General features: G+C 35.2%; 1 protein-coding gene across 1 annotated transcript; it reads left to right on the top strand.

Annotated features, from left to right (window-relative positions):
* Positions 1-4,798: 4,798 nt before the first annotated feature.
* LOC111515816 (uncharacterized) lies at positions 4,799-18,488 on the top strand. The gene is made up of 4 exons (XM_074185984.1): positions 4,799-5,024; positions 13,239-13,426; positions 15,824-16,005; positions 18,266-18,488. Exons 1-4 carry the CDS (start codon positions 4,863-4,865, stop codon positions 18,358-18,360), a joined length of 627 nt encoding a protein of 208 aa, XP_074042085.1. The 5' UTR covers positions 4,799-4,862; the 3' UTR covers positions 18,361-18,488.
* The last annotated feature ends 8,165 nt before the right edge of the window (positions 18,489-26,653 follow it).

Here is a 26,653-nt window from a genome sequence, read left to right as displayed (position 1 = left end):
TCGTTGTTAGGTAATTTTGAAAATTAATTTTATGAAACATATGATCTTTCATTCGAGTTTGCAGGTATATATTAATTGCATGAAATTTTATTCGCGGGCCATACTAGCATAACTATAGAGAAAATACACACTACTGATTCTAAAATGGATATTCTGAATCATATAAGATACAAATAACAAATCGCGGTCAACAACGGTTATTAGGTAGATATTATGGACTCTATTTCCAAAAAAACTACTAATATTCAACATGCGATAACTTCAGTTATAGGAAATTGTTATATGTGGGTGAACCCAACAATATTATTGCCCGTTTTTTTTCAAAAAGAATAATAATAATAATAATAATAATACCGTCTTTATTATCTTCTAATTCATTCAAATCAAATTAATCATGTACAGTTCATTTATTATAAGAAGACAAAAGGCGAAGTTCAATTTACATGATGACAAGTCATCATTCAATTGCTCTTCCACTTAACCTCAAAAATGTCGCCTAGTACGCAAAGGAATAAATAAAGAGAATTTTTAAATATCTTAAAATATTATAACTATTTATAGATTTGTAATAGGTAGGTAGCTATTGGGTCATTGATAGTTTGAAGATAATAAGAATCGTTTGAAATTGATATTAAAATGATTGAAGTCATCTCGTTTCATGGGCTCGGGAGTGTCATTATAAATTACACAGATCTGGTAGCTGAAACTCCTTCTAAAGAACTCTGTGCGAAAGGATGGCGGAGTTAGTCGGCCTTTATACCTTACATTAATATTATGCACATCAGTTCTAAAAGTGATTTTCTGGTGTAAGTAAGACGGCACTCTACTATTAATTATTTTGTGAAACAAAGTTGCAGCATGTAACACTCTCCTGTCGTTCATATTCAACCAGCTGGTATCCTTCAGTTTATGTGATATTCTTTCTCTTCTTCCTATACCCAAAATTAACCGTAGGCAGGAATTCTAAACTTTTTGTATCTTTTTCTTGAATTGGTTGGTTAAACATGGACCATACAAAACATCAGCATAATTGAATATAGATAAAACTAATGATTCGCACAAATTCGCCTTCACCTTCATGGGTAGGAAATTTCGGTGTCCATATATAATTTTGAGCGAATAATATACACGCCGAATAAACTGATTAACCTGGGTTTCGAATGTCAAGTCCTTATCTAAAATGATGCCCAGGCTTTTGGCTTCTGGGACAACCCCAAGTACATGATCATTTACTACTACTTTCACAGATTTGCAAATATCATTTCTATAGGGCCTTTTGGTCCGAAAACAATAACATTGGATTTACTACAATTTATATTTAAGCAGTGATCAGAAGCATTTTTCACAAATAATTTTAAGTCACTATTGATTTGAGTACATGCATTATCTATCATTTCAGGTGAGAAGCTATAATACAACTGGGTATCGTCTGCATACAAATGTATATTACAAAATTTTAAACATTTTGCAAGTTGAGATGTGTAGATAGCAAACAAAAGGGGTCCCAAAATAGAGCTCTGTGGCACTCCACATATCAACTTCAAATATTGTGAGCTGTTTCCTTCTATGGTAACCTTTTGTTGACGGTTGGTGAGATACGATCTGATTAGTGATATAGAATTTTTAGAGAGTCCTATATAGCCAAGAATTAATAACATTAAATCGAAGTTAATAGTATCGAACGCTCTACTGAAATCAAAAAGTACCAATACTGTATTATTTTTTTCGTCACGTGCTCTTATAATATCGTCCACTATATGCAACAAAGCAGTTGTACAACTATGTCCTTTACGAAATCCGGATTGAGTTATTGGAATTATAGAGAAATTGTCAATGTGTTCTTTCAACTGAACTTCAATAGCTCTTTCAAGAACTTTTGACAAAGTTGGTAATAAACTAATGGCGCGTAGGTCTTTGTATTCTGATTATTTTTTTTGGAACAACTTTTACAATTGCTTTCTTCCATACCGTGGAGAAAATATTATTTTTTAGACAAAAATTCACAGTATGTGTTACATATGGAATTATATGTGGACAGCACATTTTTATGAGTTTTATATTAAGTAAATCATATCCCATTGAATTTGGTTTTTATATTAGAAATTGTTTCAAAAACGAACATATCATGTACTTCTTGAAATATAAAGTTAAATTCTATCAATTTATTGTCAGTATAGAAAGAGGTGAGTTCGGGGGGTGGTTCATTAATAGGAATTGAGTTAACAAAAAAATTATTCAACTGCGAGGGATTCTTCAAATTCTCTGGAATGCTGTGAATTTTATTTGGTATGAACTCATTAGATTTTATGGCTTTCCGAGATCTTTGTTGTTTTTTTTGTTAAGCTCTGAAATGAAATATGCCTTCTTTTCTCTCTTAATCGCCTGATTTGTGACGTTCCGCATGTCCCTATAGAACTGAAAATGAATTTCTGATTTAGTTCTTTTGAATCTTCTGAAAGCTTTATCCCTTATTAACATCATCTCTTTTATTGTTCCAGTTAGGCAAGGGGATCGCTTCTTAGTTATTCTTGATATTTTCAAGGGAGCTTGTCTATCGAAAAGATTGGTCAAACAGTTAACTGAAAAAGTTATTTTTTCATCAGCTCCTTCCTGATCAAATATATTGAAAAAAGGAATACAGTAAAGGTCTCTCTTGAAATCAACTTCATTGCGTAAACGTAGCTTACAGAACGAATAATAGTCTGAGTAAGTTCATGAAAAACAAGACAAAACTTCGCTGCCGGCTAGATCAGGAGTATATAATTTGACTTGTGGCTCTTGCCCAAAACTATACATGGGTCAAACATGGAGAACATTTTTCCAAAGAATTGAAGAGCATAGTGGTAGTTTTGTAAATAGAAAGAGCAATTCCACATTAGCAAACCACTTTTCTGCAGAAGGACATGAATACGACGTGTTACATTCAGAAGAGAAAAGTTTGAAACTCAATACTCTAGAATGTTTAGAAATCAATAGATTCAAGGATTCGAGTAATTTACTGAATGACCAATTAGAATTGAATAATTGCCCGTTACTAAATATATTATCAAATGTGGAAAGTGATAGGTACATAGGCTCGGGTAATTTAATTCTTGACAAACTCAGGTATTTGAAAAATAGGTACTTCAAATTATAAAATCAAGTATTTTATATGCTCTACATATTCATTGCTTTATGCATTGAATATCTAGAATATAGTTAGTACAGACACGCCCGAAGAAACAATTGTATGGCGAAACAAGTGTTGCATTTTTGTGAAACTGTTCAGTGAAAATCTAACAATGAAGTGTTTTTTAATATATTAGTTGTGGATTTTCAACAAGTATCGGCCAATCCCATCATGTATCTGTCATGAATTATTTTGTGTAGCAATCTTGTGAGTAACATACGATTCAATTCCATAAAGAATGTTTGGAGTACAAACTGAAAAGGAAAAATCGTTTTTCGTATAATTGAGTGTTCATAGAAAAGTATTTGTTCCGAAAGTTTTCAATTTAATGAAATGAATAAAAACATTTTTGTCTGATTTCCACTAGTTAATTTTATTTATACGATCAGTTTCGGGTTTAATTTCGTTATCAAGTATAACACTTGATAATGGGGTTAAACCAGAAATCGGTCGTATAAATAAAATTAACTAGTGAAAATTAGACATAAGTGTTTTTATTCATTTCATTAAAGTGATCATGAATTACCACAAAACAAACAAGTCATCAATCACACATATTATTTCGAAAGTTCTTTTTCTTTCGTGTAATTTAATTTTTATATGAAAGTAGTTATTTCGCGAGAGTTTTTTCCAGTTGGTGTCTGAAAGTTACTTCTTTGCATGTACTAGACACCTTTATATAGAGTGTATTTCGAAACTGATTGCTTTATTCTTTTCTTTGGAATATTCTCATATCCTTTTGTATGGAGATGAAGAAGTAGAAAGCCAAAACCTTTATTTACCGAATAATCAATACATATATTATCAGCTTTACTCTTTCAGCCCTTATTATTCTGATACGTTAGCGTAACAAACACTTTTTCTGATTGAATAATGTAGAATCATACTGTTCCGAACATTATTGCAATTTCAATGAAAAAAGTTTTCAACACAGTCTGAATTTTTGTGGGTTGCATAAAAATGGAGTTGATGATGACTTTTCCGAAACGAAACTTTACAGTGGAAATCTATCTAGGCCTTTTCGAGAATGAAAAAAGTATTGAGAAATCCTTTTGTCATATATTTCTCACCAAGAAACATAATGAATTTGGATAATTTGGGTTTTTTCGGCAGTTTTTCTCAGCATCCTAATAATCCTTAAGTTGCGTATCTTTAAAGGTTTCCGAGATCTTAATGATAGACATCCTTATCTCGGACACATCATAATTGATAATAAAAAAATATTGTAAGTGAACATTTTTTCAATGAAAAAAAGACGAATGATCATACCTGATAAATCGATTTCAGATGAGGGTTCACGAGGTTTGTTTTGAAATGATAACTTAAACGAGATTTATTATTGTTGTGGGACATTAGAGATAGATCAAGAAGAAACTTGAAAACAAAATAATTAAAGTGAAATTTCTTCATAATAATCGGCGATTATGGAAACTTCATTTATTGAGGGGGTTAAGTACAATCACTAACAATAACTAACGTGTCAAAATAATTTATTGGTGGATTTGAGGAAACAACTCATGACATTCCTTACGTTTTCACTAATAGCTGGCAATTTCTCAGAACAATTCTTAGCCAAAATCTTATCGATAAACATATACGATAAAAACGTATATAAAAAGATCAATTTTCGGATGATTACTCTAGATTTGAATCGCTTTACTTTACACATTGAAATCGTTTGGGAAATTTTGAAATGAAATCAGCTCTACTTTTAGTTTGCATCTCCTTGTACTTCAATGGAATAGCAAGCCATGGAATGTTGATGGATCCCATCAACAGGAGCTCTATGTGGAGGGTTAATTCTGCTGCTCCAGTTAATACCAACGACAATCAAAATTTCTGTGGAGGATTTTGGGTGAGTTCACGTGAACAGATATATAAAAATAAAATGTAGAGTTAGTGAGTATTTGCAAAGGTCGTTTTTCGAATGATACTTCGAAACACAACAATATTTACTTCATTCAAACTCAAAAGGTATGCCATATAGTGTGTAAAAGCCAAATGGAACCAATTCATTATTTCGGTTACGGTACATATTTTAACAAAATCCCGAAACACGTCAAATTTTAATTATAATTTGACATACTTCAACGGAAAAATGCTATCCCTACCTTCAACCCCCGTTGAATGATGGGTACAACCCCCAATTTTTAAAATAGGAAGCATAAACTTGTGATCTATCGTTTGGAAGGTCTCTCCATTCTCTATTCGTGAATGTTATCGCTTTCAAGATTATTGCAAAAATTAAGATAAAATAAATTAAAATCATGTGTTTACTGAAATTTGATAAAATACACTCAAAACTTATTGCAACATACTCAAAACTTATTTCATGTTGGGGTATTGATAATGAGAAAGTAAACAAAAACCATAGCAATTTTCTTTTTAGATGGAATCCTTTGAAAAACTGTAAATAATTTCCATGGCAACGTCAGTTTAGATCGCCTTGTCAACATGTTTTGTATATCACAACATTAGTTGTCAGTATTTTATTTCAAGTTTGAAGTTTGTCAACTTCAAGTCTGACAAATGGTTAGACTAACGAAAATGCATAAAATAACAGTTTTACAAATGATTGGTTACGGAGATAAAGCCCGAACATAATAAGAAGTAGCTCACCTATTTAATGAGAAAGTTCCTAATTTAACGCCCATATCTCAAAGAACAATAAGCAAAATGGAGAAGCAGTTTCGCGAGCTTGGTTATGTGGGGCACATAAAAAAAGCAGCTGCCAATACAATGAGTGAAGAACTCAAGTTAGATGTGATGTTTGAGTTCGAGGAAAACCCACATACATCGAGTAGATATGCATCCACTACATTTAATGTTAGCCATACATCGTTAATATACATATTGAAAGAAAATAAAATGAATCCCTATAGGATGATACCTACTCAGGAGCTCATGGAAGACGATTGTGATAGAATAACTTATTTTTGTTAGCAAATAATGGATATCAATATCATCCAATTTGAAGATGTTATGTTTTCTGATGAGTGTACTTTGTCTCTTAACAGTCATGCTAATAGGCAAAATTACCGCTACTGGTCAACGGAAAATCCTCACTGGATGAGAGAAGAACACACGCAATACCCTCAAAAGGGTAATGTTTGGGCAGGGATTGTAGGAAACCATATCATTTGTTCTTTTTTCATTGAGATCAACTTGAAGAGCGATAATTATTTGGCACTACTTCAAAATGATGTCATCCCAAGTTTAGCAAATTTATATCCTGATCCAGGAAACCCTCAAGTTCCAGTGAATACGATATAGTTTCCGCAGGATGGAGCACCACCACATTACCAAGTTAGTGTCCGGCAATACCTCGATACAACATTTTCCAATCGGTGGATAGGGAGGCGAGGATCGATTCGGTACCAACATTATTTTTATTTAATTCATTTCAATTGTTGCAATAAACTTGAAAGCGATACCATTTTTGAATAGAGAATGAAGAGTCCTTTCCAAAGATATATCACAAATCTACACTTCTTATTTGAAAAATTGGGGTTGTACCTGTGATAAGGGGGTTCAAGGTAGGGCTGGTATTTTTACGTTGAAGAATGTCAATCAATCAATCAATCAAAATATGCTTTATTATCAAAGAATAACATCTTGTTGACAAAGCCTGTATAAATAAAATGAATTAAATTAAATTATATGAATAACATTTAATTATATACTTAGTATACATAGTATACGTAGTCACTACTTTATAAAATTGAATTGTTAAAAAGCGATCAGTCACTCATTTAAAATTTAAAATATAACAAACAATAGTAGGTATGTGATATCAAAATGTAAAGTTTTGGTATATTTATTATTAGTCTATTATATCCGCATAATATTCTTCCAAACTATAATAGGTTCTATCGGAAAGAACTCTTTTTACAGCTTTTCTGAAGCCAGTGTTGGATATAATTTGGAAGGTGGTTGTACATCTTGCAGCAGTTATATATAATGGAGTCCTCCACTAGAGTGGAATATGGTAAAGGTAGTTTGATATGGTCACTTTGGCGGGTGGCATATCTACTATCTATAATGACATTTTGTTTATGTTTATAAATGAGACACACTGTTTCATGTATAAATATACACATTACCGTGAGAAAGTTATGTTGCTTGAAGTGAACTCTACACGAATCGCGAAATTTTAATTTACAGAGGTATCTCAGGGCTCTTTTTTGTAAAACAAAAACACTTTGAAGAACATTTCCACTGCACACTCCCCAGAATGGGATACCATATATCGCAAATGTGATTCTATCAAGGAGTAGTATACTGACTTTGCGATTGTGTAACCTAGTTCGTTTGCAGCAATTTTTACAGCGTAACAACCAGAGGACAATTTTTCATTCAGGTTTTTGACATGTTCATTAAATTCGAGACCGTTGTCAATGTATAGTCCTAAAAATTTAGAAAACACACTGTTTTCAATGATCTGGTGGTTGATAGAAATATCAGATACTGCGCATTTGAAAGACACCATCTTGGTTTTTAATATATTGAAGGATAAAAGGTTTGAGTTGCACCACTCTTCAACCTTTATTATATCTGAATTGATGACCTGTTGAAGATCGGCTTTCTTGTCTTTATGCCATAGTATGGTGGTATCATCGGCGAATAGCGTGAAACTTTCTGAAATGTCAAGCATCGTCAAATCATTGGCATATAGTAAAAACAAAATTGGACCTAAGACTGATCCTTGGGGAACACCACATTGTATATTACGTAAGCTTGACATTGTTTTTGTTTTTACTACTTGTGTGCGGCCAGATAAATATGTCGTAAACCATGAATATGCCTTATTTCTAAATCCGTAATGGTGAAGCTTTCGAAGATTGCAAATTGTAATTTACATTTTTTTTCATGTATTTTTTTTATGTACAGTAACCGAAATATTCCATTTGGCTTTTACACACTGTATATCTATCCAATTCAGTTTCAAGTAGTTTAACTTTGAGTTCCAATGATGAGGAGAATCATCGCATCCGTAATTACTCATAAGAAGACAGCAGTGGCGAACGTAGCATCAACAATAACAACAACATTTGATCAGTGAAATTCAAAATTAGATCAGTGAGATCCTTGGACTGAATGGGTTGAACAATATTGGCACCTGCTCCTTGAACAGTGTAATCCAATTTTTTATCAAACACGAGATGGTTACTGAATTATTGAAAAAGAATGGATTCATAAAAGTTGTCAATAGTAGTATTTCTAGTATGGAGGGTACTTTAATCAAAGCGTTCTCTGAATTTATCAAGGAATTGTGACCAGAAGATTCATCTGATAGAGGAGTAAACATCGATTTATGGGTTACTCGTATGCCCATCGAGACGCTCAGGAGTTCCTTCGTTATTTTTCAGAAAGTTTACATGAAGACTTTAATATAATTGGTGAGAAATTAAAACCAATTCTAATGGAGATTGACGCAAAATTGAACGACAGAAGAAAATCGCAATATTCATGGCTGATATATATGAGGATATATAACTCTGAGATTGTAGATTATGTCGTTGGTTAATTGAAATCCACGATGACGTGCACCTAGATCCTTTCTGGGATTTGTCTGTCTCCATACCACGAAGAAATGGCCAATTGTGATTGTCGCAATGCTTGGATTCCTTCACAATGTTCACAATGTTCAATGTTGCCATCGGATTTCCTCTACAAGGATTAGATACGAGCAATTATGTAGCAGACAATGTGGCACTTTCAAACAAGGTCGCACCTTGATATGATATTTATATTGCAAATCCTATTTTTTCTTGTTATTCAATTTCTGTATTTATATTGTTATTGTATTTGAATGAGTACTTCAATTCGAAAAATTATATATTTTGAAAAAAAAATCGCATATATTATTTGAAAGATATTTGTTATTGCTGAATATTTTTGGTACTTGATGAAAATATCCATTGGATTTTAGTATACGGCCACAATGGAGTGCCATTCGTCGCATCCGCTCACCAAGAAGATGAAGCAGACAAAATTGGATTTGTGTCACTGTCAAAACTACGGGCCGTTTCCCAAAACATCATACAGACGATGGAATTATGTAGACATTATATCGTACATTTTTTCTTCGACACATATACCTTTCATATTTCGATATTCCGTATGCTAGCAGTTTTCAGCACACAAATTCAGAATACAATGTCAAAAATATTCACGTTTATGTTTCTGCTTGCAAAATACTGTGAGAAATTCTGTCGAATAAGTGACAGTTGGAATAAAACTTTTGAAAGCACAAAAAGCGAAGAATTTCGCGATGGGCAACATCAGATGCTTTATCTTTGAAAGTGATCAAGAGACAGTAGACGTGGGAAAATGCTTTGTTCGTCGGTTTTGATACAAACTCTCAGTTATGATATGTCAATTGACAATTTCGATGCGTTAATTGTCAGATAATTCAGTGACATTTTGGACCTGACGTAACGCCTTGATGTAATCACCAGTTTGCGTGGAGCGTAGGAAGAGTCAGCGCAAGGGTCAAGTGTATGTCGAGGGTAAATGAGTCTTCTTGTGTCCAAATCTTAGTGTAAGTACAGAATGGAGCGCCTACAATTGCTCTGATCATAGCATCGCACCATAGCACCGCACACCAAAAAATGAAAAACAAAATATTAGATTTGTGTAACCAGAATAAAGCACCGCGGCAGGATTGCAGTCTAGGTCTCGGACATGATGCTGAAGTGAAAACTCAGCTCATTATTTTTGTATACTCCAGCAGCGTACATAGCATTGAAAACCCGGCGTCAAAGTTAAAAAAATATTCGGAGTAATGTTTTCGTCCCAAGGCTGCTTGCCGCTCCCTGACCAGAGTGATAGTTTGCCGGAAGGTCTTAAACCCGCGAGGTCCTTCAGGACCTGGTGAGTTCAGGACCTAATATCGACTAGGTTAGGGACTCGTAGGATACCTGAAGGTATCCTGCGATACCTTCAGGTACCTACTCGACACACTCGTCTGCGACTCAAGCTACCTAGCCACCTAGCCCGATGGTGAGAACTGCTCCCGGAGGCACGCGGACGTTTGCTTTCAGCCACTAGAGCAGTGGCACAGCCCACGTAGGCTGACCCGTAAGTGAGCTGTGTCGGCGTACCTCCAGATGTGTTTTGATCCTGGATAGGGAGGAGGCTGGCTAGTGGTTTTCCCGTTGCGGCCTAAGCCATCTTCCTACTCTGCAAAGCACTAATTACGCAGCTGTGAGCGCGACTAAGGCTGACGCTCGAATCCATGAACAGATCGCCATCGTCGTTTTATTCGGGATGGAGCCTAGCTTCCCTACCCCTTAGACATGTTGTTTGTCAGGTGAAGAAACGAAACACAACTCACTGGGGTTTTTGATGGTAAGAATGTCCTCAGACATCCGTACCGCCCATCACAGTGTATCCCTAACTTGCTGGGGTGTTTGGTGAAAAAAATATTCACCCGTCAACGGAGGATATGATGGCCTCACTCGGCTGAGTGTCGGGGCCTTCTATATCGGTAGGGGTCGTCTACAGTGTAATCTGTAGCTTTCCTAACTAACGTAATCTATAGCTTTCCTAACTAACGACGAATTCCCAAATGGCTCGCGGAACTCTATATTCATACATTTCGTTGACGAGCCCGCGTAGACTCCGTCCATCACGCGGCAATCGCATGCAGGTTACGCCTATCGTGCATCGATGCATCTTTCGACTTTAATATTTTTACCTATTGAAATAATTCGTTTTCTTGGACGTTGGTAACAAAAAGAAGCAAAACCAGTAATATCCATCATAGTTTAGGCAAAACTGCCGCAAGTGAAAAGATCGGATCTAGCACAGTGTTGTCATGTCAACTATTTTGCAGTATATTTCCTGTTTTGTCTTTCGAATGATAGTTATTGAATAATTATAAATATTGAACATAATCATGTATGCAGTTTGTATCTATATATGATAGTTTCCACTATGTTCTATATCAATCTACTTTTTTCTAACACAAAATCTATAGTTGAGCATGAAAATGACTTGGCAATCTTGATCGTGTTAGTATGACTTGACTTCGTGCTGCACAAATTAGTATATTATGCAACGATCATGTAATGATGGTTATTAAGACACGAGCATTAACCGGGATACGAAACGAGCCGAAGGCGAGTTTTGTATGGTATATGCGAGTGTATTAATAACCATTACATGAGAGTTGCATACGCTATTTTTTCTAAACCCGATAAATAATGAAAAAATATAAGTATTATATTTGTATTGAACACATTTACAGTAATTAACTCATATTTTTTTGAAAAAACACAAACTTAATGGTATTATCATGGATATATGAAAACTATAAAGATTCTAATTATATTGATAATGAATATAACAACTGTAATTAATCTGATCTTTTAAAAATATTGGAGTCGATGGTATTCCTTCTATATCACTGTTTTCAGACATTTTGATAATATAGGTAGGTAATATGAAAACTGATTTTGACAAATAAAGCCATTAGTTACTTAGGTTAGAATCTAGGACAAACAAAGGAAAAGGATTCTTGATTGAAAAATTATGGGTTTCTATTGGTTGATAATCTGTATCGTTATGAAAAATCTGTATCATAATGGATATCATTATGAAACGGATTATGGTCATATAAGTGTATTGTTAGAGTACGGGTGTAGAAAAACAATATAATGAATTTATGCACTCAGCTAATAACACAACATTCATCATTTCTGACGTGGTACGAAATTTGCCACATCAACTGTTTTGAGATATCATCAAATATTTCTATTTTCATCTTGATATAATCAAAAAATGGTCTCCCCAAAACATAATTTTTTTTAACGAATTTACCTTCACATTTTGACACTTTATATCAATATAACTTTTCAGCATGCCCAAATTTTTGAGGTTTGGACTCCCGACCTCAGCATTGTGTCCTCAAACCTTTCGGAAAATATCACTTTGATCTACGAGCACTGTTTGTTACGTCAAATGCTAAAATGATTCAAAATATGAAAATACCTCTATTAAATAAAAAACGTATATTGTGTTGGCAAATTCATCATTTATATACAGTGCATTCCATTTCAAACGAACCACCCTGAATAACTTTTGGTACGATGATTTTCAGAAAAAATAAAAAAAAAAGTCAAAAACATGAATGAAATGTACTGTATAGATCGTAGAAGAACCTGAAATAATGGTCATCACAGAACATTGATTATACATTAACATTTAGGGTGTTAATTAAGTATGTACCATAATTTCAATAGAAATTGAGACGAAATGTTCATATGAACCTGGGTCCGCAAATCCTTCGTTCTCAAGATACAGGGTGTTAAAAAAAATTTAAAAAAAGTTATTCGTAAATATCTTGGATATCATTCAACTAATTTTGTTGTAATTTGGCACTGGTATTGATAACATGGAGGAGTTAATTTAGCCTAAACTTGATTCAATTTATTAAGTACAGTGGCGTCTCGAGCGGGATTTGAACGAATATTTTCGACTTAAAAATGTACGCCAATGACTTTTGTGCAATTTCCATTATTTCTTTGGAATAAGCAATTAGAAATACAACTTTTTTGTTTCTTGAAATTTTTTTCGTATCTTGCTTAGTTTTTAAGAAGAAAAAGTCGACCTAATTGCATATCCCTGGAGCTCATAAGGAATAATATGGGGAATTAAATGTTTCTTTTGGAAATTATTATTTTTACAATTTTTCATTACTGATTACGTAACAATAAAAACAAATATTGAATAACATTAACATCTAGACTAATGAATTGCACTAAATTAAGTGTTGGAAATGGCCTCCTTCGGCTTCAATACAACTGTCTAGCCACCGCATCATTGAATTTCGCACTCTTCTGAAAATACCTGGCGTATTTTTTAATATGTCACATGAATTAATGATTTTATTCCGTAAATCCTCTTCACTTTGAATAGCAGTTTTGTATTCCAACGTTTTAAGGTGTCCCCAGAGAAAATAATCTAAGGGATTCATTTTGGGCGAGCGAGGTGACCATGACCCATAAAACACATACAAAATCGAATATTACCATTGACGGATTAAAAAATGTATTATCTTTAGGAACAAAATGGGATAAACGATGGCAAGTGTGGTGTTTGCGGGGACCGATACTCAGACCCTCATCCACAAGATAACGAAAATACTGGAAAATACGGAGTTGGCATCATTGGAGGGACTTACCAGTCGGGCACTGTAATTAATGTCACAGTTTTACTTACAGCAAATCATTTAGGAAGTTTTACTTACAGGTGAGAATATTGCTTTTATTTGCTTTCGAAGTCAAAACTGCTATAGCATGGAAAGAAAGAAAAAAACATGCATGAGATTCGTACATGGCAGACAAAAATATGAGACGTTTCCTACAGAAACCAGTTTGTATTCTAACATATTGTTTCATATGGTAGTTAATGGTGGACGGCCACTATATGTATATAATGGAATAGTATTTAGTTCTCATGTCAATATGTTAAATGTGAAATCCAAATAAGGAAGTATCATCCTTACTCTCAATCTAGGTATTTCTTTGATCTTTCGTCCAGAGTATGAACAGCTTATTCAGTAATCCATCTTGATATCTAAATATTTTGGCGATATCTTAAATCTATTGGAGTCTCTGGGGACACCCCACATTTTATTCTATGAAAAAGAGGACATTGGCAGATTGAGATCTTCAGATGATGTGGTGCTGCAGGTTTTTCCGGGTTTTCCTTCAACCGGTTCAACCGGAATCAATCAAGTCGTCCCGGAGCGCTAATTGAATTTTGTTGTTGTTGTTTCATTGTTGTATTACTTATATTTAAATATATTTTATTTCAAAGAAAAATGTTCTAGAACATGGCACTCAGCAGCAAAATGAATAAACTTATTAGAAAAACAAGAATTGATGAGTTTTGGATGTCATTAAAAATTTTTCAAAAAAATTCATCTATGAAGAATTCTTACTCTAATTCTCCGTTTAATTTTTTCTTTTGGTTTTTGGTTGAGGCTGAAACAGAAACCTGCAATTCTTTGGGTTCTCCGTATTACAAACAACTTTGAATTGAAAGGGTATATTTTAAAGAGAAATTAATTTTGTTTCGAAAGTATTTTCCTCTCATGTGATTCAATGTTTATATGAAAATAGCTGTTTCGACAAGATTTTTTTTCCAGTTTGTGACTGGAAGTTACTTCTTTGCATGATCTGCACATCTTTATATGAAGTTATTTTTTTGAAATTTATCACTTCTTTTCTTCATTTTGAAGATTCCCACATTTTTTGTATCAAGATCGAGAAGTAGAAAGCCAAAACTTTCTTTCCTGGACACAAGTCTTTCTGCAGATCATTTCAATTCCCCAATTATATATTCTATACATTGTATAATTTATCAATTGCAACTGAACATTTTACTGAATTCTAATCATTTAATCAATCAAAATCAGGCATGTGACTAAAGTGTGTTTTGGTGTTATGTTGACACATTGCTTGTATCTCTGTGATTAGCCTAGCCTGACATATCCTACTCTTGCCTCCCTCATCACAACAAAATGTGAGGAAGAAAGATTCAAAAAGATGTCTGTCCAATGGTTATCTTGGTGTACTTCTCATTTCACCTGTCATATCCAAACAAACTAGTTCCCACATTTCGCCTATATTGGTGATTGTACTCATTTGTTTCATCTTTGGCCACCAGACAAAGTAGTTAATGCATCTTTGGTTTCAGTCCGAATTTATTTGGGCTCTTACCCCTCTGTTTCGGTCCTTATCTTCTGCCTTATGTTTTTCGGTACATTTCACAATGATATACAAGGCGTTCATATGCAGGCGTTTTATAACATCATATTTGCCCCATATTAAATGACTGAGTTATCTGCATTTATACCCATGATACTAACCTTGTGATGGACTGTCACAAGATTCTATAACAATGAGGACAACTAAACCGATTCCTGCATGAGAGCTGCTGAGAATATTTCTACATACATTCTACTTTTACCGTACTTTGATATACATCCGCTTTCGTTAACAGTACAGTCCTGTACGTATTTTTGATGCGGTAGTCTGTTCATGGTTCTGTCGAGTAGTTTGTCCAATGTTTTTAGTTGAAACATGAGGCTAATTGGTCTGAAGGCCGTCGCTGTGTTCTGCCCGGTTTTCATAGACTTCGGGATGAAGATGACCCTACAGATATGAATATCACGGTAAAACAGAGGATTTTTGAAGTAGAGCACTGAAAAACTACTGTCTGGTTTTGACAATTCATATTATTGAAGTGAGTCTGTGTTGCCTATTCAATCTCTTCCAAATAGACCATCTCTTCCTCTTTCAACTGCCCATCCTCCCTGAATACTACAAAATTTTCGGTTTTCAGTTATATATTCTTTCAGGCACTGAGGCTACTGGATCCAGAGAGAATAATATTACATAGATTGAAAATTTTCCAAAATCTTATATACTTTAAATAATAGTGGCTTTTTGTAGAAACATTAAAAAATATATTATTTTTAGAAGATCACTATGGAAAACAGTACCAAATTAGAATTCACCGTTGAAGAAAGTTTCAAACTTTCACAGTCATGACCTTAAATGGTTTGTTTCATAAAAATAATACATTTCGGTAATTTCTCCTTTTGAACAAAATGGAATGTGACGACTTTTTCATCCACAGTTTGTGTAAATTGGAAGATCCCAACGCTCCAGAATCTGGGGAAGATTGTTTCCAAGACTTGTTATTGGAAGATGGATCCTCCACATTCGAAATAATGGCAGATGATTTTGAAGTTCAGAATAGAGTTCAGCTTCCCGAAATCAAATGTGAACGATGTGTTTTGAGGTGGACTTACAGATGTGGTGAGTATAAAAACTCTATAGGGCGATATATGAGTGTGATAATTCCAAATTGCCTTCTGAACAGAAGGCAATTTGGAATGCATCAACTAGAAAGTACGTCAATAATTATAATGCCTAGAAAAACAACAAAAAAAGTCGAAAAATATACAAATATAAGAAAACGTTTACAATTTGTTCGAGTACATACAAAAATTTGGCAAGTCTTCAGGGATGCACCAACAACTTCTATACTCTACAATTCTGTTGGTAGATTGCTTTAAAATTTTATAGTTCAATAGACACTGGTTTCTTCATAAAAGGTCTTTTTGTGCAGTGGATATTCATAATCATCTTCGTATCTGCTTGAATAAGGCAGTATCTGTAGAGTAGAGAATGTGAGTGTAGGCCTACAGCACTTAGACGACATGTGACTCATTGTACATCCTCCCGAAAAGTTGTCCTTCTAGGTCATCGTACATCCTGTCCTTTCCAGGAAGGTGGACAGGTCACTAGGAGACATCTCCTTTATATCGGCAGGTGTAGGCCAAGACTCGCCGAACACACACTTTCTTATTTTGGCTTTTTTCAGCCACTCTAGCGTCACGTCGTTATCGCAGACCACTCTGATGATTTCACGATGCCCACGATTTGAACGTGGGCGGTTTACTGTTGCTGCTGGTGGCGGAGAAGATGATCTTGTCCAGCTCCTCCAGAAGTTGATTTTTGATGAGACTCTCCCATTCTGCGCACGGTTTAGTTCCATCTATGATTGCAACCTTGAGGTGTCTCACGGCGGCCTCCGCGAAGGTTTTGAAAGGTGCAGCGACATTACTGTCGTTGCGCGGCTTCTTCAACCTTCTTGGGATTCCCTTCGTGGAGGTGCTCAACTGAGGGCGCTTTCCTTCAGGGGCAGCCGGTTTCTGGCCATTATTTAAGGCGGAGCTCTTGGCGCCTGCTGCAGGAAGTACCCTTGCTGTTGTAGGTGGACTGGGGGCGGAGAAGGGTGGACTTATAGTTGCTGCTACTCCTGCCTCTTTCGGTCTCTTTCTCCTTTTGGCCTCGGCGCCGCAAATACATTTTTGCCTTGGCCTTTGTATCGAATCACGAGGTGATCTGCTATGTCCAGCCTCATTCTGAGAGGTAGATCGGGGTGGACACTTCTATTCATCCCAGCTACCGCCATAGATTGAGGTGAGCACTTTTGTTCAGCCTCGGGATTGATAAAAAAATTACGAGAAAGCAATGGAGCATGAGGATCTGAATAATCGTGATGCAAAAGCCATGGATTGTTTTTCCACAAAACGGCGCATAACTTCGAGATGATATTTCTCTTTGGCCGTATGGCCATGTCACAAGAACTCTTGATGCACTGCGCCATAGTGAATGGAAAAACAGTAAGCAAAACCTCGGTTCTCCCGAGCTCTCCCATCGAGGTCATAACCATATATCCATGATTTTTCACCAGTTATGACCTTTTTGAGCAAATCTATATCGCCGTTGACATCATTCAACAATTCCTGGGCGATGCTCATGCGACGGTTTTTTCATTCATTCACCTCAATTATTTAATAGACCTCGTATATTAGCTTTCTCAGTAATGTTCCTGATGGAGTTGTTGTATAGTGAAACACTTGTTGCGTTGCGATTTTGTGAACTGTTCAGTAGAATATCATAATTCCATCACATATAAATATATAGTTTATTTAATTTCGATAATGCTTAAGGTGAGTCTGTAGGTCGTTTGGTTCTTAAACTATTACATAATGAAGGCAAATAGGTACAGTATTCTCAGTTCGATCTGCGCCAAGTGGAAGACGAAATGAAAATATGTTTAAGTTTGAGGAAAGTTCATTCAAAGTTTCACTGAATTGATGATGACCCCCTTCATTAAAACTTTCAACTCTGAATTTGAATTGTTCTTCATACAATTATCGGATATCCAAAAGTTTATTGATCAGAAGGTGGAATTTTGAATAGTGATAATTTTATATGTGCAAACTCAAATTTCGAACGAAAACATTAAGGAAAAAATAATAATAATCTCTGCTGCAACCTTCACAAGTATATCATCGTGAATTATTCAAAAGAAATGAATATCTACTGCTCAATAAAACTTCTTATTAGTCATTTAATCATTTTTAAACAATGATTATTGGTAATGCCTTTGGTTAAGAATCACTAGTACTATTGATATTCAATTTTTTTTACAGGTCAACCTCATTGATCGAGTTAGATCTTTGAATAAACAGATCATGGTTCTCATAACAGATTTAATTTTCAGGAAATAGCTGGGGAGTTTGCGAAGATGGAGTCGGTAGAGTGGGTTGTGGACCTCAAGAACATTTCCGATCCTGCTCTGATATTGTCATCGTCTAGTCACCGAAGCGATAGAACATTCTAAGAAACTTAGTTCTACATGAATCAGCATATCCTTTCTTTCTTCCTCACTGAACACCAGTGACTTGTTGAGAATGTATTTGGAAATAAATTATTATAGAACGTTATTTTTATTGTACTCCAAAACTGAGGAAGTGAATCTGAAAATTGAACCCAAACCAGACTGCAACGATACCCACAATGTCTCATTACCGACCTTTTACGAATCAGCATACCCTTTTTTTTTACCAAACACCAGTGACTGGGGGTAGAATGTTTTTTCTAATAAATGATTATAGATCAGTATCTTGATTGAACTTCAAAACTGAGGAAATGAAACTGAAAATTGAACCCAAACCAAACTGCAACGCTACTCACAATGTCTCATTACTGACCTTTTATGAATCAGCATACCTTTTTTTTCACCTTACAAAACACCAGTGACTAGCACAGAATGTTTTTTCCAATAAATGATTAAACACCAGTATTTTGATTGTACTTCAAAACTGAGGGAACCAAATTGTAAATTGAACCCAAACCAGACTGCAACGATACTCAAAATGCCTCATAACCGACCTTTTAGGAATCAGCAAACCCTTTTTTTTTTCTTACCAAACACCAGTGACTGGTGTACACTGTTTTTTCTAATAAATGATTATAGACCAGTATTTTGTCTGTTCCACCATCACTTTGGAGTAACCGTTCCGTTGAAGATTTTTTATGGTGATGCTAGACTTTCTTTCGTATTACAGAGACCGAAAGCATAATCCACTAGCATAAACTCATTAGATTTTTGAACTTCAGGGTAAATGGTGTTTATAACGTTTATAATTTACATTCAGCTGGATTAACATTCAACATTTCACTATTAGAAAAACGAATAATTATCTAGGACTTGGTCTTTATGTTCAAAATCCTAGGGAATTACTATGATGTTCCAGAACTACTATACTTCGTATCTATCCATGTTACCATCCAGAAACACCAGAAATAGGCAATTTCTCTGTGGGTTTTCGGTATGAGAAACATTCAGTGTCGGCCCTCTTCACCAATACGTCTAAGAATGGCAGTTCGTTATGGACTCCCTTCCCCATTGTGGAGGTGATGCAAAGTTTTACGCCGTTGATGTGCTTCAGAAAGGTGTCTAATTCTGTAATGATATTGATATGATACGAAATTCTCATGAGTCATAAGTAATTCATCATTCTCGTCTCAGAAAGCTGTTGTTTGGCGAAAAACGTGCCGAGGTTTTCAGGAAAACCTCATAATGAAAATCTTACAATAATTAAAATATCGGTTAGTATTTCTCAAATTTAGTAACAGAAAAAAAACCAATGCTTGATGGCTACACATTGAAAATACATGAAAGAACACTTTATCTGTAAATATGGAAATGGAAATATGTTTATAAAGGAAGACACTGCAAAACGTTGTATATGCTCTAAGAGAATACTTTTTATTTTTTTTAATGAACTGAATTGCACTTATGATACATTGTTTGGAACATTTGTTGTGTTAAAGTATGGAGGTGTGCAGTATTTATTTCTCAGATTTACCTGACTGGTAGATGAGGCAACATTGCAGTGACGGCTCGTGCATTGGAGAACAGGGGAGGCTAAAGTCATAAAGACTATACACATACAGAAAAGTCCGCCGGAGGCGCGAATATTTTTTGGGGTACCGCACCTATTTAAAGCAAAATACGTACCTAATATTTGCATAAATGCAGACAAAAATTGTGTATTGCTGAAAATTATACGTATAAAACTGACCATTTAAAAACAAAAACAAGGAAAAAGGGTTGTCTTTGAGTTATTTGATATAAATGAACTCTTCTCAGTCAATAAATAATACTTTTCTCTTCTAATATGACAGTTTTGTTAAAAATTGCTACAAATATTTTATAAGCGCAAGTACTCAATTATGCTTATAAAAACAGGTCCAAAAGTAAATTTCATTGTCTAGCAAGAACCAATGGAGAGGTGAGAGTCGTGTCTTGCCAGGAAAGGAAAGAAAGGATGGAGTAGGAAGGAAGGTTAACTCTGGTTTGTTCAAGTGAATTCACAAAGCACCCGCAAACTACTTTTAATCGGCGGTTATTCAAGTTTAACATAGTTTGCGAGGGTCCCGCATTTTGAAAGGTGTATTTTGTAATTTTGGATAGGAAGGAAAAAATTACAAAAGAAACTGAAAGTAAACATAATATTCGTTCTTAACCAAGACGATATAGCTGTTGCTATATTTTGTTTTCTAAACAATTTTAATTTACAAGACGAAAATATATGCTCTTCAGATTTAAAATGTCTTTCTGTAGAACGAGGTGAATTTTTTAGATCGGAGTATTTTAGACCACGTTTGGTATTCAGTTTGTACGGAAAATAAAACAGAGGTCCAAGAAAAAAGTTTTTCTCGTTCAATGGAGCCGGTTAACCAATTGCATTTATCGTACCAACTAATATTAAATCCTCGATTTTGTCGATTATCTGACGCTTTCATTGAAATCATATTTGGTTGAGGCCTTCCCAGAGTTTTAATAATGTAAAATTTATTATCATGAGATAAAGACTTGAAGTTATTTATCAGCAACCAATCGACTATATCGTCAGATTTTTTAATTTCGTCCAACTTATTCATAATAAATGGAAAAAAACTTACCGAAAAGTGAAAACATGAAAACACCTTGAAATTGAAAGAGAACACTTTAAAAACGCATTGAAAATATTACCAAAAAGCACTGCTATAATACAATATTGCCTGTTTTATAAAAAATAATAAATATTATCAAGAAACACTAAAACAATTTACCGAAATATTTTTCAGTCCCTGTCCGTCACGGCATCCCGTCCGAATAATTAAATAAAAAACAAACGCAGTCATACACAAACGGAGACCAACTGGAGGCCAGCCTACTCTAACGCTATAATTTCTGCAACTAAAATTACAAATCGGGACGTATGTCGCTGGTTGGATCGGTCTCGCCGAGCTTGTGTTTTTTAAAACGGTCAAAGGCATGGCTCCCTTGCAACGTATGGCATGTATTATTTCGGGTTGATGGTTTATTCGTTCATGGGCGTTGCGTTTGAGGTTTGTTCATACAGTGTGGTACGTACTACGTAGTGAGTGTTAGTGTTTTTTCGGGCATATTTATGTATTTACATTAAAAATTAATGGTAAAGTAATGATAACCAAGCATTTTAAGGAAAAAAATAATCATAATTATTTGTCAATATATTTTAATTTATTGCGATGAATAGCCTCATATTTTATGGGGAGGATAAGCCTCCCTTGCCTCCTCTGACGAGCCGCCGCTGCAACATTGTGAGATCAATTTTAAGACTATTAAGACGCAGGTACCCAGCAGAGGTATCTATGGTAAAAATAAGGAAAACATTGCATGTAAATTCACTTCAATCTTCTTCTTGAAGATGATAACTTGGTGATTGAAACACGTGTCGAGGTGTTAAATCCAACGATTTGGTGTTGGGACAGAACTCCAGTAATATTCGGAACTGAATTGAGTGACTTGATATTCGATGGAGAAATATTGTAAGTATGACAGTCTGGTGAATTTCTTCAGAAGACTGTAAGCCTATACGGAGTTTTGAGATGAGTTGCCCGTCTCCTCTATACTTATAGTTTGAATAAGAGAACCGACGTAGACCAAATGGTCAAATTATATCCATCTCTCATCTCTGTCATATTTTCTATACAGGCTGGGCCATCGAAAACTTGACATGGAGGTTTTGGATACTAATCTTGCAAATCCGAAAAAACGCTCAGACAGGTCGATTTTTACTGGGATGGGGGGCAGTTTTTTCCTCATTTATAGCGTCGTCACTTGAACCCCAAAGCAGAGGGCTGAACAACCCTTGGAATTTTAATGGGGAATAGGGTCGAGTTGCACAACGTTTGAAAGATCTTGGAATTCTCTAAACAATGGTGTACCTTTTTTTAAAATTTGGACGTATTTAAAAGAGTTCTTTCCGATGATTAACTTTTTCAAAATTTTTAATAGCAACAAATTGTTGTACGCCACTGCTCAGTAGGAATTATTTGGAACTCTTTCATTTGTATCTCACGCTGATTTTTTGTTAATTTTCAAGTTTCCCTCTGATAAGAGGACTATTACAATTGAGAAATGGTTAAAAATGCTGTTTCTATTTCTCATTTTTCTGTTAAAAGTGATATATACATTATTACTAGTAGTGAGTGTTGCAAAATGTTGCTAAAGAAACAATGGTTTACACAACTGCAGAGAGGGTTGAGTTGATTGAAATGTACTATCGAAATAGACGTTGTGCTGCGAGAGCCGCTGAACTGTTCAATCAACAACATGGGAAGAATGTGTCGCGACAGTATGTTTCCGATTTAATTGCAAAATTTCGCGCAACTGGATCTGTAGCAAATAAAAAACGGCAAATCGAACCAACAGTAACAAATGAGGCGACACAAGTAGCAATTCTGGGCCAAGTTGAGGTTGACCATACTTTGGAGCACAAGAAAGTTAGCATTTGTTTCCGGAGTGTCACGAACTAGCATTCGGCGTATTTCAAAAACCCACAAAATGTATCCTTACAAGATTAAATTAACGCAAGAATTAATGAAGATGATTTCAATCGACACTTGCAATTTTGCGAGTTGGTTAGTGAACGAGCGGTGTAAAATCCACATTTTGTTTTCAACATTTGCTTCAGTGATGAATGTTTTTTTTCTAAATGGCACAGTTAATCGCCATAATTGTCACTATTGGGCTGATTCAAATCCTCACATTTCTCAAGAAGTTCATACTCAACGTCCACATAAATTAAATGTATGGGCTGGAATATTTGATGACCGTATTGTAAGTTTATTGTTTTTAGAAGGCGATTCAACCGAACAAATGTATCTGGAGCTTGTGGAAGATACTATTAATCTCCTTCTCACTGATATCATTGAAAATGACCACAATTATTGGAAGGACCTGTTGATATTTCAACAAGACGGGGCTCCTTCGCACTATGCTCTGCCTGTTCGGCAGTATTTAGATCAGACTTTTCCGGATCACTAGATTGGGAGGCGGGCACTATTGAATGGCCACCACGATCACCAGACCTTTCGCCGTTAGATTTCTTTTTGTGGGGTCATTTGAAAAGCAGAATTTACTGTACTCCTCCTGCATCAATCGAAGATTAACGGCAATGAATCATAAATGAATGTCGCCAAATCACTCCAGAAATGCTCCACAATGTTCCAGAACGTTTCCAGCAGAATCTCTATTATTGCATGGAAGCTGGAGGTGCCCATTTTGGGCATATGCTAAGATGAGAATAACGTAAGTAACTTCAACTCTAAATTTAATAAGGTTCGTCCAAATTGAAAAAATATACACTGTTGTTTAGAGAATTTCAAGATATTTCGAACGATTTGCGACTCGCCCCCAGTTCCCTATTAACATTCCGAGGGTTGTTCCCCCTCTGCTCCGGGGTTGAAGTAACGACGCTGTAAATGGGAAAAAAACTGTCTCCCTCCCAATAAAAATCGACCTGTCTGAGCGTTTTTTAGGATTTGCAAGATTAGTACCCAATACCTCCATGTCAATTTTCGAAGGCCCACCCTGTATGAAGAAGCACTGGAATGAATAGTATCACACTACATGCAAATTATCAATTGATTTGATTTTCGAAAACAATTTTTGGGCATTCCATAGTTCGTTTCAGGTACACCAATGAGTTCGACTATTTCACCAATTTTTGCACAATATGTAATGGATGACCTTTTTGACTACTATATCCCAAAACATTTTTTTTCTTTTTCAGATGATGGAAAATGGTATCAGAAACATTAAATCAGAACAGACGAAAATGAAATTATTTCAGATTTGTGTATGAAACAAACCAATTCCTGTGAATTTTTGAATTATCTATCTCATCAGCTACATAATATTGTAATCAACTCCGATTCGGGTATGGAAAACTGTACTTCAAAATTATTTCGCTCACACAGTTCGAAGATAAGGCAGTTCCCATGGCACATGATCACCAGACAAGAAGTGAGTTTAATGTGCTAGTATCACGAACAGAAAAAGTGATAGGACAAAGATCGTATAGCTACCTGAGATCCAAGTTATTTAACGCTCTACCCGATTTCTTGAAAAAGATAAATAGCTACAAGTTTTTAAAACGTATAGTCAAGGAATATTATCGTTATATTAAAAAAACATATCTTCATTCATTATTACTAAAGATCCTTATTTTTGCTGTAGGATAGTAGTTGAATTCTCAACTCGTTTCTGTGATTTACAAAGATAAATTCCACCATTGTTAGAACTCACTGAACTGATAACCTCAATGATGAGACGAAACTGGCATTTACCAACTGTAGTCTAAAATAATTTCACTCAAACAGTTCAAAGATAATGCAGATTCAGTTCTCATAGCACATGCTCACCAGACAAAAAGTAAGTTGAATGTGGTAGTACCACGAATAGAAAAACTGATAGGACAAAGATCTCGTAGCTACCTAGGACTCAAGTTATTAAACACTCTTCCCGATTTCTTGAAAAACATAAACAGCTACAAGTCCTCTCTTATTGATAAGAATTTGAAAAGAATATATATGTTGATAGAAAATTCTTATCCGTCCAAAATCTTGAAAAATCACTTTCCAATACTCTCTAACTATAAATCTTGAGGATCATGTCCTTCAATTTGTCAATTATCTTCCAAAATTATCAATGTATTCAAACAAGCATCTTATATGAAATTTGCCCAACGAAATATCGAAACAATCAGTACAATGTATATTCCAACTTGAAAGTTCAAGAGTCTCCACTTATGAAATGAAACGTAATCTAAAGTATACCTTGTATCCATGATAATAATCACACAATTTTCATAAACGTTTTAGTTTCTAGACGAGTTTCGCTAACACCGAGGGAGCTACAGTGTTAGCAAAACGTGTCTAGAAATTAAGATGTTTGTGAAAATTTTATAATTATTATCATGTACAGTTTTACTAATTTTCATCAAGTAAAGAAGCAGTCTTTCCATAGTATACCTTGTAGTGCCTGCAATAAAAATATATTGGTAAAACTAGTCAGCCTTTGAGATCAAGCATAGTTGGCCATAAAAGTGATCGTAGACTATAAAAAAGATCTTGTGCTCTCACAGAACATGTTATTGATGGGGATCATAACATGAACTTTGAGGAGCTGAAAATATTACATACAGAAGAAATTGTGATCAAGAGACTATTTTGAGAAAAGATCGACATCAGAAAGAAATATAGTTTGTATGAAAGAATTTACGTATAGACGAATCGAGCAAAATCTATGCATATCTCGGTAACATTTTTTATATACGATATGGGCTGACACAAAGAAAGCGCTAGTCTTATTATCTTCACCGTTTTTCAGTCAGTAGCAACCATTAAAAGAAAGAAATTGACGTTTGATGATTTTCTACTTATAAGTTTGTGAGTTATTGTCCTAAGAGTGTCACTACATTTGTTATTTTCAAAACAATAGATCAAAAACAATTTCGTGTTTTAATTGTACACTGCTTGTTGATGGGAAATCATACTGTTTAAACGAAGCAATGGCTTGGAGAGTGTTATAAGGAAACCGTTCCATCAGAAACAATAATTAAACGTTTGTTTGATGTCTACAACGTGGTCGTAGAGACCCCGATGAAGCAGAACGTAGTGGATGTCCAAATTGAGCAGTAACGCCATGTTGAATGATCGAAATGTGAAGTCAGCTGAGTTAGCTGACATTGTAAAGATATGAAGAGAACATGTTGGCTCCATATTGCATGAGCATTTGACTATGAGAAAGCTCTGTTTTAAGTGGATGCCCCGCGAGTTCACTGTTGACCAAAACCAAGAACGTCTTTGTGATTCTGAGCAGTGTTTGGCCATGTTTAAACATAACAAACCGAAATATTTTCATTTATATGTGACAATGGATTAAGCATGTATCCATCACTCCATTCCTGCAAGCGAGTCTCCTCGATAGGCAGACTGGATTCTCTGGATTCCTGACCATACTGGCCTGGAAGGCAATGAGACTGCTGACTTTTTTGCAGAGGAGGGTGCTGCAAGCAGCTTCATCGGACCAGAACCTGTAATTGGCATCGCTGTTGGCTTTGCCTAACAAAGGTTGAACACCTGGATGGCAAGAAGATTTATGGACTTCTGGCAGAGTCTTCCAGGATTGGCTCAGTCCAAGTCGTTTATTCACCCTTCGAAGCCAGATAGCAAACAGATGTTGGACTACGGTAGGGATGAATTACGATGTCTAACATGCCTTCTTACA

This window comes from Leptinotarsa decemlineata, unplaced genomic scaffold (genome assembly GCF_025532065.1).
Source record: "Leptinotarsa decemlineata unplaced genomic scaffold, Ldec_3_MD MMD2_tig00078422_RagTag_RagTag, whole genome shotgun sequence".
Lineage (NCBI taxonomy): Eukaryota > Metazoa > Arthropoda > Insecta > Coleoptera > Chrysomelidae > Leptinotarsa > Leptinotarsa decemlineata.
Note: the sequence above shows the minus strand (reverse complement) of the source record. Positions and strands in the feature narration are given on the sequence as shown.